The 22,538-nt window shown below is 42.9% G+C and overlaps 1 protein-coding gene across 3 annotated transcripts in view; it reads right to left on the bottom strand.

Annotated features, from left to right (window-relative positions):
• Positions 1-22,538, bottom strand: part of EGLN1 (egl-9 family hypoxia inducible factor 1) — a 60,228-nt gene continuing 37,690 nt past the window's right edge. Inside the window, exons 2-5 of one of the 3 annotated variants that reach the window (XM_044239364.1) lie at positions 9,396-9,515; positions 6,311-6,447; positions 3,627-3,694; positions 1-2,496 (exon numbers count right to left, since the gene is read on the bottom strand). In XM_044239364.1, the coding sequence (XP_044095299.1) occupies positions 2,432-2,496; positions 3,627-3,694; positions 6,311-6,447; positions 9,396-9,515 (390 nt within the window). In that variant the 3' untranslated portion in view covers positions 1-2,431. Of the gene's footprint in view, positions 2,497-3,624; positions 3,695-6,310; positions 6,448-9,395; positions 9,516-22,538 lie in introns of those variants that run through there. The other 2 variants (XM_044239365.1, XM_044239366.1) reach the window with 2 other exon arrangements.

Here is a 22,538-nt window from a genome sequence, read left to right as displayed (position 1 = left end):
TTTTTCAAGATCATTTATACATCTTTTTAATTAGATTAGCTTTACAAGCAACTTGAGAGCTCCTTCATAACGAAACACCACTTTTCAAATTACATGACTTCACCATCTATCTGTGTATGAATCCTGAAATTCCTTGCCTGCTGTTGATAAAGGTCTGTGTTTTACAGCTGGTTAATGTGTTGAAAAACAGCATTAGAAGCTTCATCTTTAACCAGGATTAAACACACAGAGGCCACAAATAGTTTTAAATAGAGTCCTGCTTGGTAACAAGTTAACGGTCCCACTAACATGAAATGAACAGATTTTAAGTGGATACTAAAGAAATGGCTATACTGGATTTCTTGATCCTTTCACAATGATCTCCAAGAAATTAGATACAATTTTCTGAAAAATACCGATTTTAAGACCTGTCTGGAAAGCACACGCACAGAGAGTAGAATCTGACACTTTGCACAACTGCAGAGATACACACGCGAATGACCCTGGGGCTCCCAGATGGCAAGGCTGTTGCAGGACCCCCCCGACGACCACACGAACCTCCTCAACAGAACACAATCTCTACTAGACCTAAGAACGACAGCGCTTCAGAGTGGCGGCCTAGCGCAGCGCGCCGCAGACCAGATGGCAGAGACAACCTGTACCCCCAGGTCCGGCTGGCAGAGGCACTTACTACAGAGATGTCACATGGCATTATCTGGAACACAGAGAGGAAGGGGAACAAAACCGAACAAGGGCGAGGAAAAACAACAATAAACGCTAATTTTCTCCCACACGTTCCTAAGTGAGTTCACAATACTGAAACCTTTCATCCCACCCTAAGTCTATACTGTCAGTTTCACTAAACAACTTTTTTTCATGTTTTACATGAACAATAGCAATCTTTTAATAAAAATTACTGAGCTTTCCATAGAAAAGGTCTCTAATTGAATACAAACTATACAGATGCTAAAACTGTCATGAGTTGAAATATACAGAAGTATTTCTGTGCACACATTTTGGCAAAGATCAAGGGTAGATGTAGAAAACTGAAGTGGGCAAGGTCTGACCCATGATTCATGTTAAATATGGATCCACCCTTTGGCCTCTGCTAAAGACTGGCTGAGGAAAACGAAGTCTTGGATGTCCATCCCAGTTCATCCACCAAAAACCAGAAGTCTGAGGCCTCGTGTGTTACTGTAATAGTCCCTTTTTTTTCTGAAAAGTAAAGAAAAGTCACAAAACAAAATAAGAAAATTACCTGGTTTTCTACTTCTTTTGTATTTTTAAGCTAAACATCCAGCTACTGACAAAGAGGCGAGCATCATGTCACGCCTGGGGAAGGCCTGCCCTGGCTCGGGGCGGAGGATTCGCTAACATCCGCTCTCTGCTAACACCGCCCAGCCCTGGCGCTCCGTCTCCCCCTGATGCTAGCCAACAGAAGCCAGGTTCTCCACCGCAGATCACGTGCGTCGCAGGAGTGGGAAGGAAACGTTAACAGCAAAATTGGAAGTCCGATTAACTTGACAGGAACCAAAAGGAAAAGTCTTAGGAAGGGGACGTCACCTATTACGTCTATAGGATAGACCTGAAAGCATGAGAGAGCCCTTTGTCTTGGGAACTTGATGCTGAGGACAAACTCAAGTTCATTTAGTGCCAGTCACTTTAGTCTTTTAAAAATACTAACTTAAAAGAATAAAACCTGGGTATTTTTCCGTATAAAACATGAACTGAAAGTTATTGGTAGTAAACAGTGATGGTTTTACTGTTAACGTTTCGTTACGAACAATGTCAAAAACACAACAGCAGCAATCTTTAAAGAGCTCAAATTAGTGTAAAAGACAGGACTACAAAACAATCTGAGTTTTTAGTTGGCGATTAAAGTGCTCCTTTTCTTACGGTAAGTAAAAAGGAAAGGAAAGGAATCATCAGTCACTGGCAACAATCATGATAAGAGGTCTTTTTTAGGGCAAAATTTAATAGTACGAAGAAGTTTACAAAAATAGATCGATGCTATTTGGGGGAGTAATACTGTACTTTTTTCTCAATTCAGTTTTGATGTATTGTACCTGATCATACAAAAATTACTTCAAATTCAAACTTGACTATATAAAAAAGGGAGAGATGAAATGAACTCATCTAGATGACAGATCTGGCAAAATATAAGAATGAAAAACTTCTACCTAGGGCACTTATTTCACATCCAGGTGTCACCCCCATTTTCAGCCGGTAGCTTGTATCCTTCCCATGAGATCACAGGTTTGGAAAGTCATGCAGTACAAAGTCACAGTCACAATCTTCTTTCTGAGGCAACACGACCAAGTTGTTTCTGTTTCCTTATTAAAATGCCAACTGGTTGTCTATTTTTCTTTATCCCATTTATTCATATTCACAAGTTAACAAAGAGCGTCAACAATTCTTGTAGGTGGAGTGGGGTATTGCTGGATTGAAGGCTCTATAAGACGTCTTTACTGATGGAATCAGAAGGCTTATTGAGTTCAACCCTCACACCTTTTTCACCTGTGAGGTTAAAAAAAAAAAAAAAAGTCATTCATTCATTCATTCACTCAGCACCAGAGAGCTTTTGTTATTCTGTTACTGCTTCCCACTGAGCTCCTACCAGTGCGCACCGCCACAGCTTTGCAAACATACATCATCTGAAAACTGTCAGACTTGCTACCCTGCAGCACTGCTGCAATGAACGAGTTACTCAGAACTGGTAAACCCTCACAGGGGAAAGCCATTCTCTACAGAGATAATAATTTTATCTCCTTTTTACTTAAAAAGCAATTTGAATTGCTATAAAATAGCAGTGTGTTCGGCGTCACTGAAAGCACACCACTAGGGTTCTGCCACAAATAATAACTTTAAAAATACATAGAAAAAGCAATGCACATCCAATTTTATAATTTTACAAAAGGATGATGTGGGATTACCAATGGCTCATGAAAATACAGCACATCAGTAATGTGAGGATGGAGGACTTTTGGAGATATAAGATAGGGTTAAAGGAAAGAGGGAAGTGGTCCATCTGATGGAAAACTAAGACCCCCTGCTCTCAGGAGACAGTTGGTGGTGGGGGTTGGGGGGTGGGACTGGCATCCTGAAGGATCCTCAAATTCGGTTCGAGCGTGTTGATCTACGGACACCACCGGCTGGCAGGGATGGCCTCGACGTGCTTGGCTGCCTTACTGATTTCGGCATTTCAATTCGTCTCCTTTGTATTCACTTTCTTCACGTCCACATTCAACGTGGAAGACCCGGATATTCTCTAGAGAGTGTACGTTTAACAGGGAAAGGGTATTTACTGACTTCCTTCTGACGGGAGAGTGAGACAAGTCAGACGGCATTACCACGAGCTGGGCAGCCGGTGACTGGGAAGGGTAATCACAGAAAAACTCAGCTTGTACTTGAATCATTTTTTCAGGTTTCTGGCCTCAAACTTTCCTCATCTTCGGACAGTGTTGGTTAAAGAGAACAAGGACGATGACTTGAGAGAAGTCTCCCTTTTACATCAGGGAACTAAGGAATCTGACAAAAACAAGGGGCAAGCCTTCATGGAGTTAATAAAGACCGTGCGCTCAGGGACAGCAGCGCGGGACTGTGGGCTGCCCGCCTTACGGTTGACCCTGGCCCCAAATAACGTTTACCTGTTAGATATTTTACTTTAGCTCGCGCTCTCTCATCTGCATCAAAATACCAAACAGTTATTGCGTACCTAAAAGAAAATTTAGAATAGGGTAAGAACGATCACACTGGGGAAATAAAAGAGTGGTATGCTCTGGCAATGGTCTATGACAAGGTGTAATGCCAAAACAATGCCTCGACCAAATGTTATCAGAGGACACCGAGCTCAGTGATGACCCACCTCTCCAGGAACCTCACCGCTCAAGAGCGCTGCGGAGAACCAGAAGTAGCTAAAATAGATGTTGTGAAGCTGAGTTTTGGGGCTCTTCTTACTGCCTGCTTAACCTACTGGGTTATTGTTGCGAGCCCACAGCAGATCAGAAACAGACAGGAAGAAGGGAAAAGAATGGCCCCGACAGGAAATGCACAGCATCACTAGCGAAAGTTCTCAAAAAAAGAGAAGAGAAGCAGAAGAGGAGTCACGGCCTGGGGCCCTGTGGCAGAAGGGACGGCTCCCAGTTCCAGCAGCTTCTGAGGACACCACTGTAGGACAGCAAAGACTAACAGTGGGTGTTTATAATTTTATAATCTGGTGTCATCAAGAAAGAGGTAAATTATACTAAGAATTTTGGGGATTTTTATCAAAATAATTTTACACTGTGTTTTGACATGTGAAGTTTATTTAGCTAAAATTAATTCGTCCGAAAATATTACTTGTTTGGAATAGCTAGTTCCCCAAATAAAGGAAGAATCTCTGGTTTATTAAATACTACAAAGCACACTGTGACACCTCCTGGTCCCAATAATGGGGAAAGTGTTCACATGCTATAAGAAGCAGAAACGCACTAGACATGGGGACTGCTCAGCAGAACACAACAGTCAGAGTATCTTAACTAGGGCCGGGGCGGGGACTCTGGGGGGGCATCAGTGATCGAATGAAGAGCCCGTGCGTGTGACCTGCGCCAGGTAACGTATCTGAAGGAAGGAGTCAAATGCAGACTGGAGGCAGAGTCTGGGAGTCTGGGCCAATGGGGAAAGTGAAGCCAGCAGATCACTCAGCTGCTGAGTGACCAGGCTGAGGTCCGAGTCTGGCGTCCTGACTTCCAGATTCTGCTCCCTCCATGTAGCCTCTTCTATTTTCCCAGGTGGCCATGGGAAGGGAAAGGGGTACAGACAGATAATTTTCTTTTTGCCCATGCCCCAAACTTCCAGTTACTTAGTAATTAGAGTCTTGAACAACCTTGACCTTTGTCCCAAGGCTTCCCTAACACTGTCATACCCCTTGCTTCTGGTCATTTTGGGCCCAGCTGAGCTCCTGTCTTCATGGTGACACCTGGGCCATCTACTCCATCTATTCCAATTAACACCATTTTCTCCCTCCTCGAGTTCTGTAGTATGTACCCTCCACAACTGTCTGACATTTACTACTTAAAAATGTTTGTCATTTCTTCATTTAGAAATGATACAGGCAGACCATACGCAAGACTCCTTAAAAGGAAAGGTTCGTGGAGCAGCTTCTAGGTCAAAAAGGGTTTTAAGAAGCAGCACAGGCAGAGATGGGCGCTGGGAAGCCAGGAGAGATGGGGGATTTAGGACAGCACATCGTGTGATGGGACAGGACGGCCCCCCCCCCGCCCCCAGTTTCCATTCATGGCTTCTTAGGATCTCCAGCCACAATTACTCAGCCTGCTGCTCACTATGTGAATGAGGATTAGGGCAACACAGCTCAGAAGGAGGCAAGTTAAAAAGGAGTGCCTGGTGGAGTGTACGACTCTTCATCTTGGGGGTCATGAGTTTGAGCCCCATGCTGGGTGGAAGAAAGGGAAAGAGAAAAGAAAGAAAAGGCAAGAAGAGGAAAGGAAACAAAAGAGAAGGAAAGGGAAGGGAAAGGGAAAGGAAGAAGCAAGAAAAAAAAGGTGATCAAGTTTTGGAATTGGAACCTCATTAGGCTGGCCCATGCCAGATACCGCTGGGAGAAGCCAGCTCTTCTCCCAGTGTGACTACAGCTCGGCCCCTTCTCACCAGATCTAACCACTGCTGGCCAGTAACTCACAAGATTCAAAGTCCCTTCTACAGTGAAAAACAGGTATTTGCAAAATAGTGCAATTTTTCTACAAATATTTGTAACAATGTCTACAACATCTTCTATTTTAAGAGTCTTAACATTTCAAAGTAGAAAGTGTCAAAAGTATAATAAGGCTCCTAGATACTTACTATTAAAGCTACTGGGTTATTTTTCTCACATGAACTCCCACACATGACAACCTTTCTTCTCCTCTCTTCATTTCTTCTCTCCAGGTGCCTCTTATTTTCCTGTTTTAATTTTTCAACATCATCCCTCTCATTTTCCTCCCTTTGAAAAGCTGTCCTTTTCTTTCTCTATCGAGCCCTTCTGTCCCCCAAGTGAGTGCTCTCACAGAATAAGAACAGATTATAGGTAGAGATGCACAAAATAATGAGACAGGGTGTAGAGAGGAGAGGGCCTGCACTTCCAGTTCTTACCCCAAATGGAAGTGGTTACACAAAGAAAGACACAAACATTAAGCACTAACCAAGAATAAATAGTAAATATAATTATTCAATTTTAAAAAGTCACGACTGAATAAGGAACAGAAGATGCTCACTAGAAAACTCTCAAGTACATTCATCCATCCCCTCCTCTCCTACCAAAGTCTTTACCAACTTTTTCTTAAAAGAAATACTACACCTTGTAGAATATGCTGGTTGTACTTCATGAGGATTGCGACGGTCAGACCAGAAAAACAGCAGTCTATCAAATTTGGGTTCAATGTCAGCAAACTGGGCTTTGCCTTCTGGAAAAATTCGAAGTATACCTCCACTTACCTACGGAAAAGAGCCCAGTATGTAAGTATGAGAGCAAGAACTCTACAAAATGAAATTTAGGGAGGGAAAAAAAAGACCATTTCAGAATCAAAACTCTTAGCTGGATTATTCACAAAATAAAAGGTATGAAGAGAAGCTGAGATTCCAAGTACACTCATTGATAAAAGGAAAAATTCAATTCTTGTTTTAGGGATTTCTGTAAATACCGATGAAACAAATGAGTATTATCTGAATTCAAAAGGCTTAAAATGACACTGGAAGCAAGTTTTAAGCACATGTCTCTTATGTAGGTATGTTTATGATGTGCTTAATTAGCCTAAGCTTTTAAAATGTGTCCATTTCAAATTATCTTGAAGTGGTGATGTCAACTCAGCAGTTCATTGTGTTTCAGGGTTCAACAGTAGTAAGACAGCAACAAGTTTAATGCCTCTTATTTAAAGAATTCAACTAGGAACACGTGCACACCCGGCTGGCTCAGTCAGTTAAGCATCTGTCTTGGGCTCAGGTCGTGATCCCAGGGTCCCGGCACTGAGTCCCTCATAGGGCTCCCTGCTCCGGGAGGAGCTTGCTTCTCCTTTTCCCTCTGCCCCTCTCTCGGACTCTCGTGAATAAATAAAATCTTTTTAAATAAATAAGGAATTCAACTACATCAGTAGAAGGTGTCATCACTTATTGTCACTATCATCATCACTGTGGTCATTACCAGAGATTGTAAGTCTCCCTTTCTAGCCTGGGCCTGACACACTGATGGCCACCTGTGTACAGAATGGGATTCCATCCAGAAAGGATAATTACTATTTACCCGAATACCCATCCGTCTCTATCTGGGATTAGATGGACTCAACCTATTCATTCCAATACCGAATGAGTGTTCTGGGACCTGAGGTGGACCCCGGGTATGGAGTAGGGAATAACGTACACAGACGTCATCCTCCTGATAATTGCAGTCTGGGGGGAGTGAGAGCAAGGCACGACCCACCCGCAACTGAGGAGCTCTTTACCCTTGAAGAACTAACTCCTAAGCAGGTAGATGCTCGAACTGAAAGGAACTTTCATACTCAATCGAGACACCACAGACGCTGAGCCTAGAATGTCTAGCCAGACAAGCTGTTCATCAGGCTCATCCTTAAGTTAAATCCAAACTACCCGAACCTTCCCCAGGTTCTGTTCAGACTGATTCCCACGGCACTCATGCAAACATCTAAAGAATCTCTAGACTGTGACCAAGAACACATCCTTTTCTTCCCCCTGACTGCTGAGTATCACAGGGGATCTGCTGCAAATGTTTAAAGAGATAATTAAAGCTTCCAATCTTCCTCTGACCCCTGAAGCAGATGTCCCCCGCACCCCTCCCCCAATACAGTCAGTCTCATAGCAATCTGTCCTGTGCTGGGCAGAACCACTTATCAGTCGGTCACTGTTCATCTACCGCTAGCTTCCCTCTGCTAGATCCCAGGCTCTGTGAAGGCTACCGTATTTCTGCTCTATCTCCAGCACCCAGAAGGGTATCTGGCACACTGCACACATTCCTGTAATCTTGCAAAGAAGTTTTCAGTTCTACCTACAAAAATACTGAAGAGTTTTATCAGCTCGGGCACTAATTTAAAAACTTTATTATTAATGACCTTGGCTAGGTCAGATCAAAACTAGAAAGAACCTAACAAAATACAGAAGTTAGGAGTTGCTCAAACATTTTTAGCTTTTAAGGTATTCACAAAATTGGGGGAAAAAATAAATTTTGAAGTTTTAACCAAAGTTACACCAATCTGTTTTGTCCATTGGGCTCAAGGTGAATGACCAGATCTATGTTTCTATTTTAAACTTTGAAAACTAGAACAGAAAAACCAAAATTTACTTAATTTACTTAGCAATAAAACTTACCTCCCTTTTGAACTCGGACTGAGGAGAATCTTTAAATCTGTATGACACAGAAAGATTACTGAGCCCTGTGAGCATATCCTACTAGGTTTTTACATATTTAAGACTTGGTGGTTTTCCCTCCTGTGTATATGTTTGTGTGTTGGGGGGAAGTGTTTTAAAGGTTATTTGATTTTTAAAACTTGCCCTGGCTACCCAGGTACGTTCATGCTGCGAAAATGCCTGAGCTAAACAATGTGTTCACTTTTCCATTTGAATTTCTTGCTCCAATGAAAGTAAATAAGGATTTCTAAAAATCAACCAAACATTAGTTTAGACAACCTCCAAAGTAATATAAAAGCATGACATACTTCTGAAGTTTCAATCATTTAAACTCAAGTGAAACTCAGGCCAATATTAAGGAAATAAACATTTAAAACAAGAGAAAATTAAATGGATACTCTAATTGGTTTTAAAGGATTTGTCAGTATTAATAAACTTCAAGTTTTTTTCCACAGTCAGAAAAAGAAGGAATCCTGCCTCCAATATTCGACTCCGCAATCCAATGCCAGATAAGATCTCTGCAAGAGGAGTAGGCAGGAAATAATCCGCAACGGTTGTTTATACATAATCTCTCTCAGAAGCCATTATAAAACAGTTATTCTCAGCAGAGTTTTTTGTAAAAGCTATTAAAAGGTATATATTTTAATGAAATCCACTGTGGTAACAGTTAAATTCTGGGGAGCACCTGGCTGGTTCAGTCGGTGGAACGTGTGACTCTTGACCCCGGAGTCATGAGTTCGAGCCCCACACTGGGCGTAGAGCTTACTTAAAAAACAAAACGAAACAGCAACAAACAAAAAAAGTTAAATTTTGGATGCATGCCTCAGTATCTGAAAATAAGGGAATCCACTTTTTGAGATAACATAATGTTTCAAGTTATAAAGATACACTCCTAATACCCAAAACAGAAACAAATCTAAGAAAATTTTAACTATTCTATGTGTTAAAGTAAAGACAGTATCCCTAAGAGGAGTATGAGTCTTAATAGCTATGGGGAAAAAAAATAAATGGTCAATGAAGTTGCATACCTTGGCATCCCAGTCTTGATTAAGATAATATATACACGTCACACATCTTCCATCTCCATTTGGATTATCAACATGACGCACATAACCCGTTCCATTGCCTGGGTAACAAGCAACCATGGCCTGTAATAATAATGATGGGGATTTTAAAAGTCTATACATTTATGACTAAAAAGGCAAAATACCTTATAAAAGGAATCTCTGATTTTTGGCTACTCTTACACTTAAATTCTTCTAAATAACGATCATATCTTATAGATAAGAAGGGGCCAAGATAGCCTATGTTGAAACTTATGAAGAACACACAGGTAGGCTGGTAAATAACCCAAGGCCTGGTGAGGGCCGCTTCACGGTGACGGGAGAAACCAACATGAGAGGGAATCGGAGGCCAGAAGGATCGCAGGACACACTTCCAGGATCTTTATTCATACTGATGATCAAGATCAAGTGAGTTTTTGTTCCGCTCCACGGGAGACTTCTTTCCTCCCTGGGCTGATGGCAGACAGAACACCAGCATGACGTCTGACAGCCAAACACCTCATCTAACAGTCTCCGAATTTTGAAGGTCAACTCCAAACAGTCACTCATTTAATGTCAGTGATTAAAGAAAAGGCCAAGTGACAAATTAGCATGGGACTAACTCCTTTTCAAACCAGAAAGTCATTTTTTGCTCACATTGTAACAAGATGTAGTTCAGAAGATTGATGGGTATTAATAAGAATGAAGGCGGAAAAAAGGTCCAAAATAAGCACCAGAACTCACATCTTCTAGGACTGTAGTACATAATAATCGACTGAAATTAGAAAGCATGGTTACACAGAAAAAAACCCTCAGGAATTATGAAGAAAACAAAACAAAGATGGTCAAGGTTATCACTTATTCTGAAATCTTTTATTTCATGTTTCTTCATGTATATAATTTCTTCATGTATTGAAGTCAACTGGTCAGTATTGTCAATGAACTAGTACAAAGCTATCAAACAGTAATGAAATTACATTATTTAACATTATATTACATTATTAATTACATTATTTAACATAAAAGACAAATGCTAACTTGTAAAACTCATATTCAACTGCTTAGTGAATAGGTAACTCGGTGTTCCATCTCTAAGAGACTAGGAAGCGTTTTAAAACTGAAAGCTTAAAAAGACTTACATGCTTTCTCTTGGGACTTAAGATAATAATAGGCAGAAGATTCTGAAAATAAATAAATTGGAAAAAAAATAAAGGAATACATAACTGCAAAAAAAAATAATAATGGGCAGAAGAGCATGGGTTTGTGGATTTAATAATACTCAATAAAAGAAAAACTCAATTTCCCTGTCACCAGCTGCTAATGGTATAGCACATGCAAGAGACCCTGAACAGGAACTATAATAAGAAGATACCTGCTTAACAGTGCAATTAATCCACCTGTGATTAATAAAGACAACCATCGTAAATCACATGATACATTCTTATCCACAAAAAGGATGGAAAAACAAAAACCAAAAAACCCAATCCGAATTCTTTCCTAAAGTGGTATCATCTCAAAAAAGTTCACTCAAGCCTCTCCAACTATCTGGTAACCTCAGCGTCTCTTGTGCAAAGAACAAGGGGGGAAAATCTTCCTTTGTCCAGCCACCCCACCCATCCCACAGCAAACACTTCCTGAGCACCAGCAATGTATCTGAGAGGCCCTGGTGTGAGAAGAGGGGAGCGGTGACTATAGTGATGAACAGAACAGAGTCCCTTGCTTTTATTCATAAGGGAACCTAGTGTGCTGAAATAAATAACCGGTTAACAAACATGTGTAATATACTGTCAGGTAGTTATCTTTTCATAAAGTTGAAGGATATGGAGAACAGGATGATTTCTAGAACAGCAGTAAAGGAAGACCTATGTGAGGGGCTCACATCTGAGCACAAACTTCAATGAAGGGAGTGGCAGGTCGTGTAAATATCTGTGGGGTCAGCATTTCCGGCTGAGGGAAAAGGAGAGCAAAGGCAGAAGTGGCTGGGCCAAGTGGAAAACCACAGCAGACCAGCGGGCCTAGGGAGCAAAGGCAAACTATGGTGGGCTCAGCAAGCCATGGTCAGGACTTTGGATTCTGTTCTAAAAGTGACAGGAAGCCAATGGAAGAGATGTCTGATTGATGTTTTAAGAAGGTCAGTTTCAGTTCTGTATGAATAAAAACTAACAAGTGCAATGACCTCCATATCACCCACTACCTAGTATTTTTCAGATGCTGTTTGCCACACACTATTTTAAGTAATCTGTGTCTACTAACTCATCTGGCACAACCACATGAGGTAAATTAGTATCATCACCCCCATCTTTATTTAACTGATAAGGAAACTGAGGTCCTGGGGGCCCCTGGGTGGCTCAGTTGGTTAAGTGTCTGCCTTCGGCTCAGGTCATGATCTCAGAATCCTGGGATCCAGTCCTGCATCGGGCTCCCTGCTCAGCGGCGAGCCTGCTTTTCCCTCTCCCTCTGCTCACCCAGACCCCTCATGTTGTCTCCCTCTCTCAAATAAGTAAATAAAATCTTTAAAAAAAAAAAAAAAAAGGAAACTGGGGCCCAGAAAGGCTACTTAGCGTTTTCAGTGTCTAGGACAGAGGAGTAGGTAGGAATGTAGGCAATGTAGCTTCGGGACCCACACAGCTAGCCGCTACTCCAGACTGTGGGCAGGAGGGAGACAGAGAAGGCGGCTAGCTGGCTACTGCAGCTTCTGGGAGAGAAACCAAAAGGAGGCCTGCCCAGGGTGACAAGGTGGGGTGAATTCTGAAGGCAGAAAACCAACGGGATCCACTAATGGATCAGAAGTGGTGAGGAAGAAGAGTCAAGGACGGCTCTGAGGGTCTCTTCCATGGAATGGAACGCACTGGAGTTCGCGCTTTCCAGAAATGGAAATACAAGTGGAGGATGGTTTTAATAACACGCATCCTGGAGGAAGGAGTTTCTCAGCAATGCTTGTGACCCCCCCAGAACAGAACCAAGCTGCAGACATCAGGTTGATGCCTCAACATGGGAGCCGACTGTATCGGTCACTTCGAACCTGCCTTCCCAGGAGCCCTTGGGGTATAGGGAGGTACCTGGGGGTGGCCACCGGTGGAGGGCTGCAGTGAAGTAAGAGACCCGACAAGCAGATTCTGCCCCAGCCTCCAACTAGGGCAGCAGTTACCTGCATGTTGGGACATAGCTGAGAAGGCAGCAAGGCAGGAGTAGGAGTCCTAGAACACGGACAGACAAGCCCCTCCAGCCGTACAAGGAGAGACTACAGGAGAAGGACAGAGCCTAAGCACACCCAGAAAAACCATGCTATCACAGAAAATCTGAGGCCCGGGGGGCCGTACTCCTAGATAGATGATCTGGGGAAGGACAAGCCCTGTAGGAAACCTGCAAAGGACTGGAAGGGTCATGAATTTATGCAAACAACTGCAGAGCCCAATAATGACATAGTGACACTGCATTTAGTAACTGATGCATGTACCGAGACTCTTCCCCATTGGGACCGTAGCAAACATAAACAGGTGTTATCTCTCGGAATTGGGACTAAGGAGTGCACTTGGGATGAGCCCCGGGGGACGTATGGAAGTACTGAGTCACCACTATACAGCACACCTGAAACTGAGGTAACCCTATGTGTTAACTAACTGAAATTAAAATTAAAACTTAAAAAAAAAAAAAAAAAGGCATTTCTCTAAGTCTCATGAAATCTAGCAGCTACGAAGATTACAACCAGTACTCAAAACAGTCATCCTTAGCTATGATCTGCATCATCAAAATTTAAAGTTCCTTAAATGTAACATAGCTTTTCCAGTTTTGAAATAATATTCATGTTCTGTTTCTTAACTGGTAATTTTGTTTTTCTGGTGTCTTTTACATGTATGTGCATGACGAAGACTCTGATGTTGCTTTTCCGGTATTGCTCGCTTTTAATATGCAACTAACATACTCTTATTCACAATACTTTCAGTAAAGTCAGTTTATTTTCTATTAATTTCTTGGTAAAGCAACCAATAACCACTCATTCTCTACTCATAAGATGTGCTCAAACACCTTATTAGTCTAGATGTCACGGAGAGCGTTAAAAAATACGGCATTGACAGGAACTTAAATAAAAAGTCTTAAAAATGTGGAAAAATACAGATATATTTTTATATGTAGATACGGCATACCTACCATATCACCCTACAACAAGGGCTGTTACGGTATCTATCTGAAAGGACCTACATGGAAGAGAGAAGAGAGGAGAAAAAAACGAAAGAAAAGAGGAAAGTGGGCGCACACAAAACAAATGATGAACTGAGTAGTATAAATAATAAAAAGAATTTGGAAAAATGTTGGGTAAAATAAAATAAGGGGACGAGGCTTTGAGGTACATATAAGACCTAAGGTTATCTTTAAAGGACAGATGTGATTTGATACAGGTGAAGAGAAGAAAAGCAAAGTGTCTGAAGATTACAAATACATCGTGTTAAGGGACAGTGGGGTCACTTTTAAGAAGGCAGCTTCTTTATTCTAGGATGTATATGGAAGATATTATGTAACACGATGCTTGGGTCTGCGTGTGGATGTCCCCCCAGATTTACAAGCTGAAATCCTAACCCTCAAGATGATGACAACAGGAGGGGCCTTTGGGAGGTGCGAAGGGAACGACGGTGGAGCCCACAGGACTGGGATGAATGTCTTATAAGAGGCTCTGCAGGGATCGCTGCCCCTTCTAACCCTGGAAGACAGTGGGAAGTCGATGGCCATGAACCAGGAAGAAGGCCCTCACCAAAGGTGACCAGCGTGGTGGCCCTGGTCTTGGACTTTTCAGCCTCCAGCACCATGAACAAATAAACTTCTGTGGTTTATGAGCTACCCAATCTGCGGTTTTTTCGTTGCTGTTTTAAAAGCAGCCCAAATGGACTAAGACACACCTACAAAGGATAAAACTGTTCCAACAGATTTACATCAGAGGTACCAGTTCTAAGGCTAAGGAAAGGCACTAGTGTCTATCAAGGAAAATTAAAATGAGACTTATTATTAAGGACTGAAGTGATACTCCAGGGCTATCCTGTCCTTTCTCAGGAGAAGCAGGACGAGGAAGGACTCTGTACTCCTATAAGGTCTGGGGTAGAGGACAGCAAAGAATCTAGGCATTTGCCTGAAAAAGAAACAATACAATTGCTCCTTTACAATTCTGCGTATGTTCCTAATCTGCCATCTCTTTGAGATGCCAGCTTTAAATATTTCAATTTCCCACTGGGAAAAAGCCTATTTCAACATAAGCAACACAATTAAATACTATTTTTTCCTTTTTGATATGAAAATATACATGATTGAGGATGTTCTTAAGATAAGAAACACCATAAATTTGTTTTTCACTCGGAAAATAAAAGGAAGGAAGAGGTTTGTGATACCACTTTGGAATCTGAAGACATTTATTTCTGGCATTGGAAGACTTGTATTCAGTGTGAAGCTGAACCAGGAAACTTTAAAAAAATTTTTCCTTTTTGAACAGAATTATTTTAAAACACTGATTCAAACCCACAAGAACGAAAATTTTACAGGCTATCAAAGTAGTATTTTCCCTGAATGAGGGGAAATGGTGTACTATCTGAAAATTTATCCTATTAAAATGTACTTCCTGGGGCACCTGGGTGGCTCAGTGGGTTAAGCCTCTGCCTTCGGCTCAGGTCATGATCTCAGGGTCCTGGGATCAAGCCCCACATCGGGCTCTCTGCTCAGCAGTAAGCCTGCTTCCCCTTCTCTCTGCCTGCCTCTCTGCCTGCTTGTGATCTCTCTCTCTCTCTCTGTCAAATAAATAAATAAAATCTTTAAAAAAAAAAAAAATGTACTTCCTAGGGGCGCCTGGGTGGCTCAGTCTAAGTGAAGGGTCAGACTTTTTTTTTTTTTTTTTAAGATTTTATTCATTTATGTGACAGAGAGAGAGATCACAAGTAGGCAGAGAAGCAGGCAGAGAAGAGAGGGAGAAGCAGGCACCCCGCCGAGCAGAAAGCCCGATGTGGGGCTCAATCCCAGGACTGGGATCATGACCTGAGTTGAAGGCAGAGGCTTAATAACCCACTGAGCCACCCAGGTGCCCTGCACCTGACCTTTGAAGCTTCTTCCCCAAATATCCCGAAAGCACATCTACCCACCACTACTGTTGCCTCTGGGTTACATACATCTGTCTCAAATATGAGGAAAAAGAGGTCACCAAAGGAAGTGAACTAAGAATAGGCTGGTATTTACTGCAAGAACAACCAAATTTTAAAACTGCAGACTTCAATTATACCTGTTTAGGTAACTCTCATTTCCAAAAAAGTACAATTAAAAACTTTATAAAAAGTCATGTATTTTGTTCATTAGGGCGGGGGGGGGGTAATGGAGATCCATCTAGGTACATTAAAAATTTTACATCTCAACTTAGTTGCTAAAACTTTAATATTATCAATAAATATCCCACCATAAATGCCTCAGACTGTGTGTTTTGGGAGGTACATTTTTCAAACCCATGTCATGACAAAAATGAAACTCACACTGATAAACAGTATGCGGCAATAAGGACAAGGACAGTTTCTCTCAGTTCAGACCTCTAGTCCACACGAGGCAACGAAGCCTGTTCAGAGATCAGCACTGCCTGAATGAACTAATTCCAAGTAGAAACAGAAGACTCTGAGGAGGCCCTGAGAAAGCACCATGAGATCACAGCCAAGTGTACAGATGAAGCTGTATTTGAACGAAGCGGAAAGGAAGTATGTAAGCTGGAGAGAGGGTATTTCAAACAGAATGAATTATGTAAAGCAAGTTTAGACGTGAGAAAATACAGAACCATTTGGTGATGAGGAATATTCAGATTTGTTAATAAGCACAGAGTTCTTGAGAAGGGGGAAGAAAACTGAAAAGGTGAGAGGGGTCAGCCTGGGGACACACCTGAGTGCCTTCTTACTCTACAGGGAGAGGAAAGCCAGCACTGTGGAGCAAGGGAGCGACATGATGAGAACTGTGGGTCAGACACAGGGACAAGCCGGACGGAAGAAGCCTTTGGGAAAGGGGGCAGGAAAAAACAAGGCAAAAAACAAGATCGGGGCCCCTGGGTGGCTCAGTGGGTTAAAGCCTCTGTCTTTGGCTCAGGTCATGATCTCAGAGTCCTGGGATCAAGCCCTACATCGGGTTCTCTGCTCAGCGGGGAGCCTGCTTCCTCCCCTCTCTCTGCCTACTTGTAATCTCTGTCAAATAAATAAATAAAATCTTAAAAAAAAAATCAGACAGAACCCAAGTGTTACAGACAAAGGCAGCAGTCTGATGTAGGGGAGGGGCTTTGCATGGTAGGGAAAGAGAGAGCAAGAGCTGAGTGGAATGGGAAGGGGTCATGGCCATGAGATAAGGGAGGGGACTTGGTAAGTGCTTTCATAGTCGCACAGGGGATGTGGCTGAACCGAAGATGGTTTCTGAGAGTCTGTGCCTGGTTGAGAGTAACAGACCATTAACGGAAGCAGGGAGCACAGGCTGGGGGCGGTCAGTTCAATTTTTGGACATTTTGGACATCTGCCATGCTGGTGGACCCTCTGCATGGAGTTGTTCAAGGGCGGTTGGAAACGCGAGTCATGGCTGGAGATGCAGACTCCGAAGCCATCTTCACATGGGATAGCAGGAGCCATGTGGCTGCTAGAGACTGCCAAATACCAGAGTGTAGGGAGAGAAGAGACCACAGGATAGGTTCTTAAGGGAACAAACTCATTTAGAGTAAAAATGGATCAAACTTTGCTTTCCTGATCACAGCAAAACCAGTTTAATAACCAGGCAAAAGCTGACTAATCGTAAATAATAAATACGCAGTACAAAACCACAGGACCACAAGGGCATTCAGGTTGTTTCTGTAAAATGTTTTAAGAAACTTCTTGCCATTATAAATAACACTGCAATCAACAACAGTTCTGTTGATCTGTCACTGTAAACATCCTCAAGGCCTCCCTACAATTAAATTTCTACAAGTGAAATTATAAGTCTTTAAATGTTTTTATTGCCGCAATGTTCTCCTGAATGGTTCTATCAGCTGATACTCCCGCCAGCTCTGCAGGAGTAGACACATCCTTCCCACTCACTTGCCAATCCTGGCTGAATTTTATTTTCTAAAAACTATGTAATTTTTTTGGTAAAAATATTAGGTAAAAATCTGTATCACTATTTTAGTTACATCTCAATTTGTGAAAGCAAACATTTTTTGTATTTTTATTGGCCATTTAGTTCTTATTAACTGCTTACTCACATCCTTTACTCACTTTCCTCTTGGGCTGGTCATCCTTTTCTACCGATTTTTTTTTTCTGCCGATTTTTAAGAGCTCCTCAGCTACTAGCCTTCCATCCTGTGACATGACAGCAATTTCAACATTTTTACTGCACTCCTACAGAATACTTTAATACAATATAGTTATTATTTGTGCAGGAAGGCAGAGTATAACCATATTAATTATTAACATAAACTAAAGTTTTAAAAAGTCCAAGAGACTTTCTGACTATATTCATAGGAATGTGAAAAATGCAGGGGAAAAAAAGCAAAGATAATAAATAGCATTGTTCCAAATTATTCCCCAAGTGGTTCAGGAATGATGGACTGTTTCAACACCACACACACTACCTTCCTTACTGGGCCCTCATTCTAGCCCAAGAGAAAAGAACTTCTATATACATTTGAAAATCAACTTGCTTAAGGGCAAAGCTTCCAAGAGGCAATGTGATCTAGAGAGATATAATGATGCCTTATTAACTCTCCCTTTTCGGAACTGTAGTTCATACTTCATAAATTAGGAGGCCATCTGGTGAAGCTGTTTCTATTTGAGCTGTCTAAGCCCTACTGTCAGAACAGAGACCTATAATTTGCTAACCTCGGTTCCAATCTCCCCAGCTACACACCACCCTTCTCTGGGCTCCTAAGTGGGGCTCTGTATTTATGCCACTCACCGCCCCCCGCCCCCAGCCCGCCCCCACTAACCACAAACTTGAGGAGGAGGACAGAGCAACCTCTCTCCCATGAGGGCTGGGGATCCCAGGCAGGTCTCAGCTTGATCCCCACCCAGGGAGTGGCGTGATTTCATTCGAGCCCATGCCAGGAGATATCACTGGTAAGACACATACTCAGACAGCTAGGGTAAATCTGTTATGTTATTAATACAGCTCCCTGGCAGAGTATGCAATTTAGCATTAAAAAAGAAACAAAAAGGGAACAAACAAAATACTCAGCTGTTTCACATTACAAACATCTGCTTCAGCACTTCCCTTGGCCTCCTGAGCCGGCACTGCACTCGGCACGGGGATACAGGGATGTGCAGTTCAACACCTGTTTCAATCCCAGAGTCCAGAAGAGAGGTGTGATTTTAAACTCTTCTTTATACATTATTTCAGCACAGAATATAATGCATATTTACTTATTTTAAATGGACTGGAGGGCATAGATTAGTGGTTCCTGACATGCCTCCTGGAGCAGGAGGTTAACATCTGCAAAACCCCTATGGAGATACATAATCACTAGTTAATGCTGAAGATGCTGATAAAAAATCTCACTCCAGGGGTGTCTGGGTGGCTCAGTCGGTTAAGTGTCTGCCTTTGGCTCAAGCCATGATCCTGGCGGTCCCCTGCTCATGCTCTTGCTTGCTCTCTCTCAAATGAAAAACAAGCAAACAAAAATCTTTAAAAACCAACCAAACAAAAAAAAACAACCGTCACTCCAGTGGGATAAGCCCAGTTTTCTCTTCTCTGTTCAAATCCAGAGGGTATGGTAGCTTGCCTAACAGATACCAGAAACGACTACAGTAGAAAAGAGTGGTGTTCAGGATATGTGGTTTGGCTCCAGGTATCACAAAGGGGACCGCTGCTCCTGCGTGAGCACATGTATACAACTCTAATGAACCCTGTGGCGTATATACTTTGGAATGTACCCCAGGCCTTGGAATTCTTGCTGGTTCTGTGATTAGTTCCCTATCAGGGAATTTTGTTGTCTGATCCCATCAAGGTTAAACTGAATCCTACAACCAGAATAGCACTTCTGCCTGGAATAAAACTCTCAGAAAAGGTACCTGCTAGAGTTCCTAAAAGAATGGAGACGAGGGACTTTATCCAGTTTAGAAAAGTTTGTAAGACTAAGTTTGCGCTGGGGCACCTGGGTGGCTCAGTGGGTTAAAGTCTTTGCCTTCGGCTCAGGTCATGATCCCAGGGTCCTGGGATGGAGTCCCGCATTGGGCTCTCTGCTCAGCAGGGAGCCTGCTTCCTCCTCTCTCTGTCTGCCTCTCTGCCTACTTGTGATCTCTGTCAAATAAATTTTAAAAGAAAAAAAAAAGACTATGTTTGCGCTTACTGGCTTATATGTGCTTGTATGTGTGGCAGAGCTCCAGCTGCGTTCTGCTTTCACAGTAACGTGCCTTTTGAAGATTTTATTTATGTGACAGAGGGAGACACAGCGAGAGAGGGAATGCAAGCAGGGGAGTGGGAGAGGGAGAAGCAGGCTTCCTGCTGAGCGGGGAGCCTGATGTGCCCCAGCAATATGCCTTTTGAAAGTCAGGTTTGGGGACAGTAGATCCGTCATCCTCACTTCCCTATACCTTGCAAACATGCACAGTATCTCTCAAAAAGAACCTACTACTCAAACAACTGCAAGCTGGGTCATAACAGGTGAAATCGTGCAAAAGCATCCAGGCCAGTGGGGTAAACACAACAGTCGCACTCACACAAGCGGGTTGCCCGCTCTTGTGACCCAGCCAGCCAAGATGATGAACGCTCTCACAGGAACCGGTGTCAGAAAAAGACTATGCAGTCAGAGTGACAGAGGAACACGATTTTGAAGGATAAAAATACAAGTTTTCCAGAGTAGGGGAAGATTCCCAGTAAAGGGAACAGAACGGTTGCAAAAAGCAAGAACGAACATGGCACCCCGAGAGAAATACCAATGGGTAAACAGTGTTGGAAGAGGAAGTACGCAGTGCAGAGCAGCTGGAGATGGGGCAGAAAAGACAGGCAGGGACAGGGCAGAAAGGCTTACTGACTTGCTGGGAAGCTCTGTTTCATAAGCTCATGTAACCAAATGTGTTCGGCAAGAATCACTTGGTGATACATGACGCCCGACGACCCCTCCACCTGAAATCATCATGTAGTGGTACAGGATGATCCCAGGTACAGACCTGGGATCTCGGAATTTTAAACAAACACTCCAAAGATTCGGAGTAGCAGAGGGCCAAACTGAGTCATCGGTAGCAAAATAAGCCAATTTCAATCTTACCAACGTCACTTGGGCTACTGGTAGGGAACAGATGGGATGGCGTGGGATCCGGGGTTACCAGGAGGTGAGAGACGAGAGCCTGAATGGAGGGGAGTGGGACTGTGGGGGCCAAGACAGCCGCAGCAAAGTTAAGAATGTGAAAGACAGATTTGGGGGTGGTGAGGCAGAAGCCAGAACTCACTGAACAACAAAACAACAATAGCAACAACCAGGGCATCTGGCTGGCTCGGTCACAAGAGCGGGCAACCCTTGATCTCAGAGTCATGAGTCTGAGCCCCATGCTAGGGGTAGTTTACTTAAAAAAATAAACAACTACCACAACTTAAAATATATCCACTATTTGTTCACTGAGCGAATATTTTCCAAGCACCTACTATATGCCAGGCACTTTTCTAGATCTTAGGGATACGACAATGGACAGAACAAAAAAGTGACTGCCTTTAGGCAATACATATTCCAGTAGGAAAAATGACAAACTAATTACATCAGCATTGAGTATAAAATATAGTCTGTTCAAAGATCAACACTACAAGAAAAAACAACAGGAGTGGGGAATACAAGGCTGGGGCATAATTATCAACAGGGCTGTCAGGTCAACCTCACGGAGAAGTTGACATCTGAGAAAATGTTAAGAGATGAGGAAGTGAATGTTCCACGCACACCTTGCGCCTGACATGTCTGAGGAAATGGAAGGTCAGTGTGGCCAGAGAGGAGAGCAAAGCAGGGGAGACTGGGAGATGAGATCAGAGAGGCAAGGGTTGGGGACACAAATCACCTAGGGTTTCAGGGACCACCGTAAAGACAAAGCAGAAGGGGAAGTCACTGGTGGGTTTTGAGTAGTCAGGCTGCCATGTAGAGCAGAGACCAGCAAACAACAGCCAAGTGTCCTTGGAAGTAACATGTTATTGGAACACTCCTTCATTTACATTTTGTATGGCTGTCGTCACATTACAACAGCAGATCTGAGCGGCCATGATAGAGACTGTGTGGTCCTAAAATGTTTACCTCTTGGCCCTTGGCAAAAAATGTTTGCTGACCCCTGGTGCAGAAAATGGAGAGAAGGCAGCAGAGTGGAAGACTAGTGAGGAGGCTACTGCACTACACCAGGTGAGTGACGACTGCTTGGGCCACGGTGGTAAGAAGCGACTGGATGAAAAAGTAGGACTTCCAGAAAGACTGGCATGGGCTGTGAGAGGTTGACTCTTAAGATTCTGGCTTGAGAAGCTGGAAAACTGTAATTACTGTAAACAGATGAAGACAGCAGGTGAGGGTGGGGGCATGTGGGAGATCAGAGGTTCGGTTCTGAACATGTTCAGTTAGGTAAGTAAAGCACTGTTGGAGGAAGGCAGTCCCTGCTTTTAAAAGACCTTAAATTCCAGGGGCACCTGGGTGGCTCAGTGGATTAAGGCCTCTGCCTTCGGCTCGGGTCATGATCTCAGGGTCCTGAGATGGAGGCCCGCATCAGGCTCCCTGCTCAGCGGGGAGCCTGCTTACCCCCTCTCTCGCTGCCTGCCTCTCTGCCTACTTGTGATCTCTGTCAAATAAATAAATAAAATCTTTAAAAAATAAAAAAAATAAAAGACCTTAAATTCCAGTGGGACAGAAAGGAAAACTAGTAATTTCAACACAACTAACAGTAAAAAGGACCAAGGCAGGCACAGGATACCATTCCATTGCAAGGGAAGTTGGGGTCAGAAAGCTTCTTAAAAAATGGGCCTTGAGGGGCGCCTGGGTGCCTCAGCAGGATAGGGCCTCTGCCTTCGGCTCAGGTCATGATCTCAGAGTCCTGGGATCAAGTACCGCAACGGGCTCTCTGCTCAGCAGGGAGCCTGCTTCCTCCTCTCTCTCTCTCTCTCCCTCTGCCTGCCTCTCTGCCTACTTGTAAAATAAATAAAATATTA

This window comes from Neovison vison, chromosome 2 (assembly GCF_020171115.1).
Source record: "Neovison vison isolate M4711 chromosome 2, ASM_NN_V1, whole genome shotgun sequence".
Taxonomy (NCBI): Eukaryota; Metazoa; Chordata; class Mammalia; order Carnivora; family Mustelidae; genus Neogale; species Neogale vison.
The sequence above is the reverse complement of the archived record's forward strand: the minus strand, read 5'-3'. Positions and strand labels throughout refer to the sequence as shown.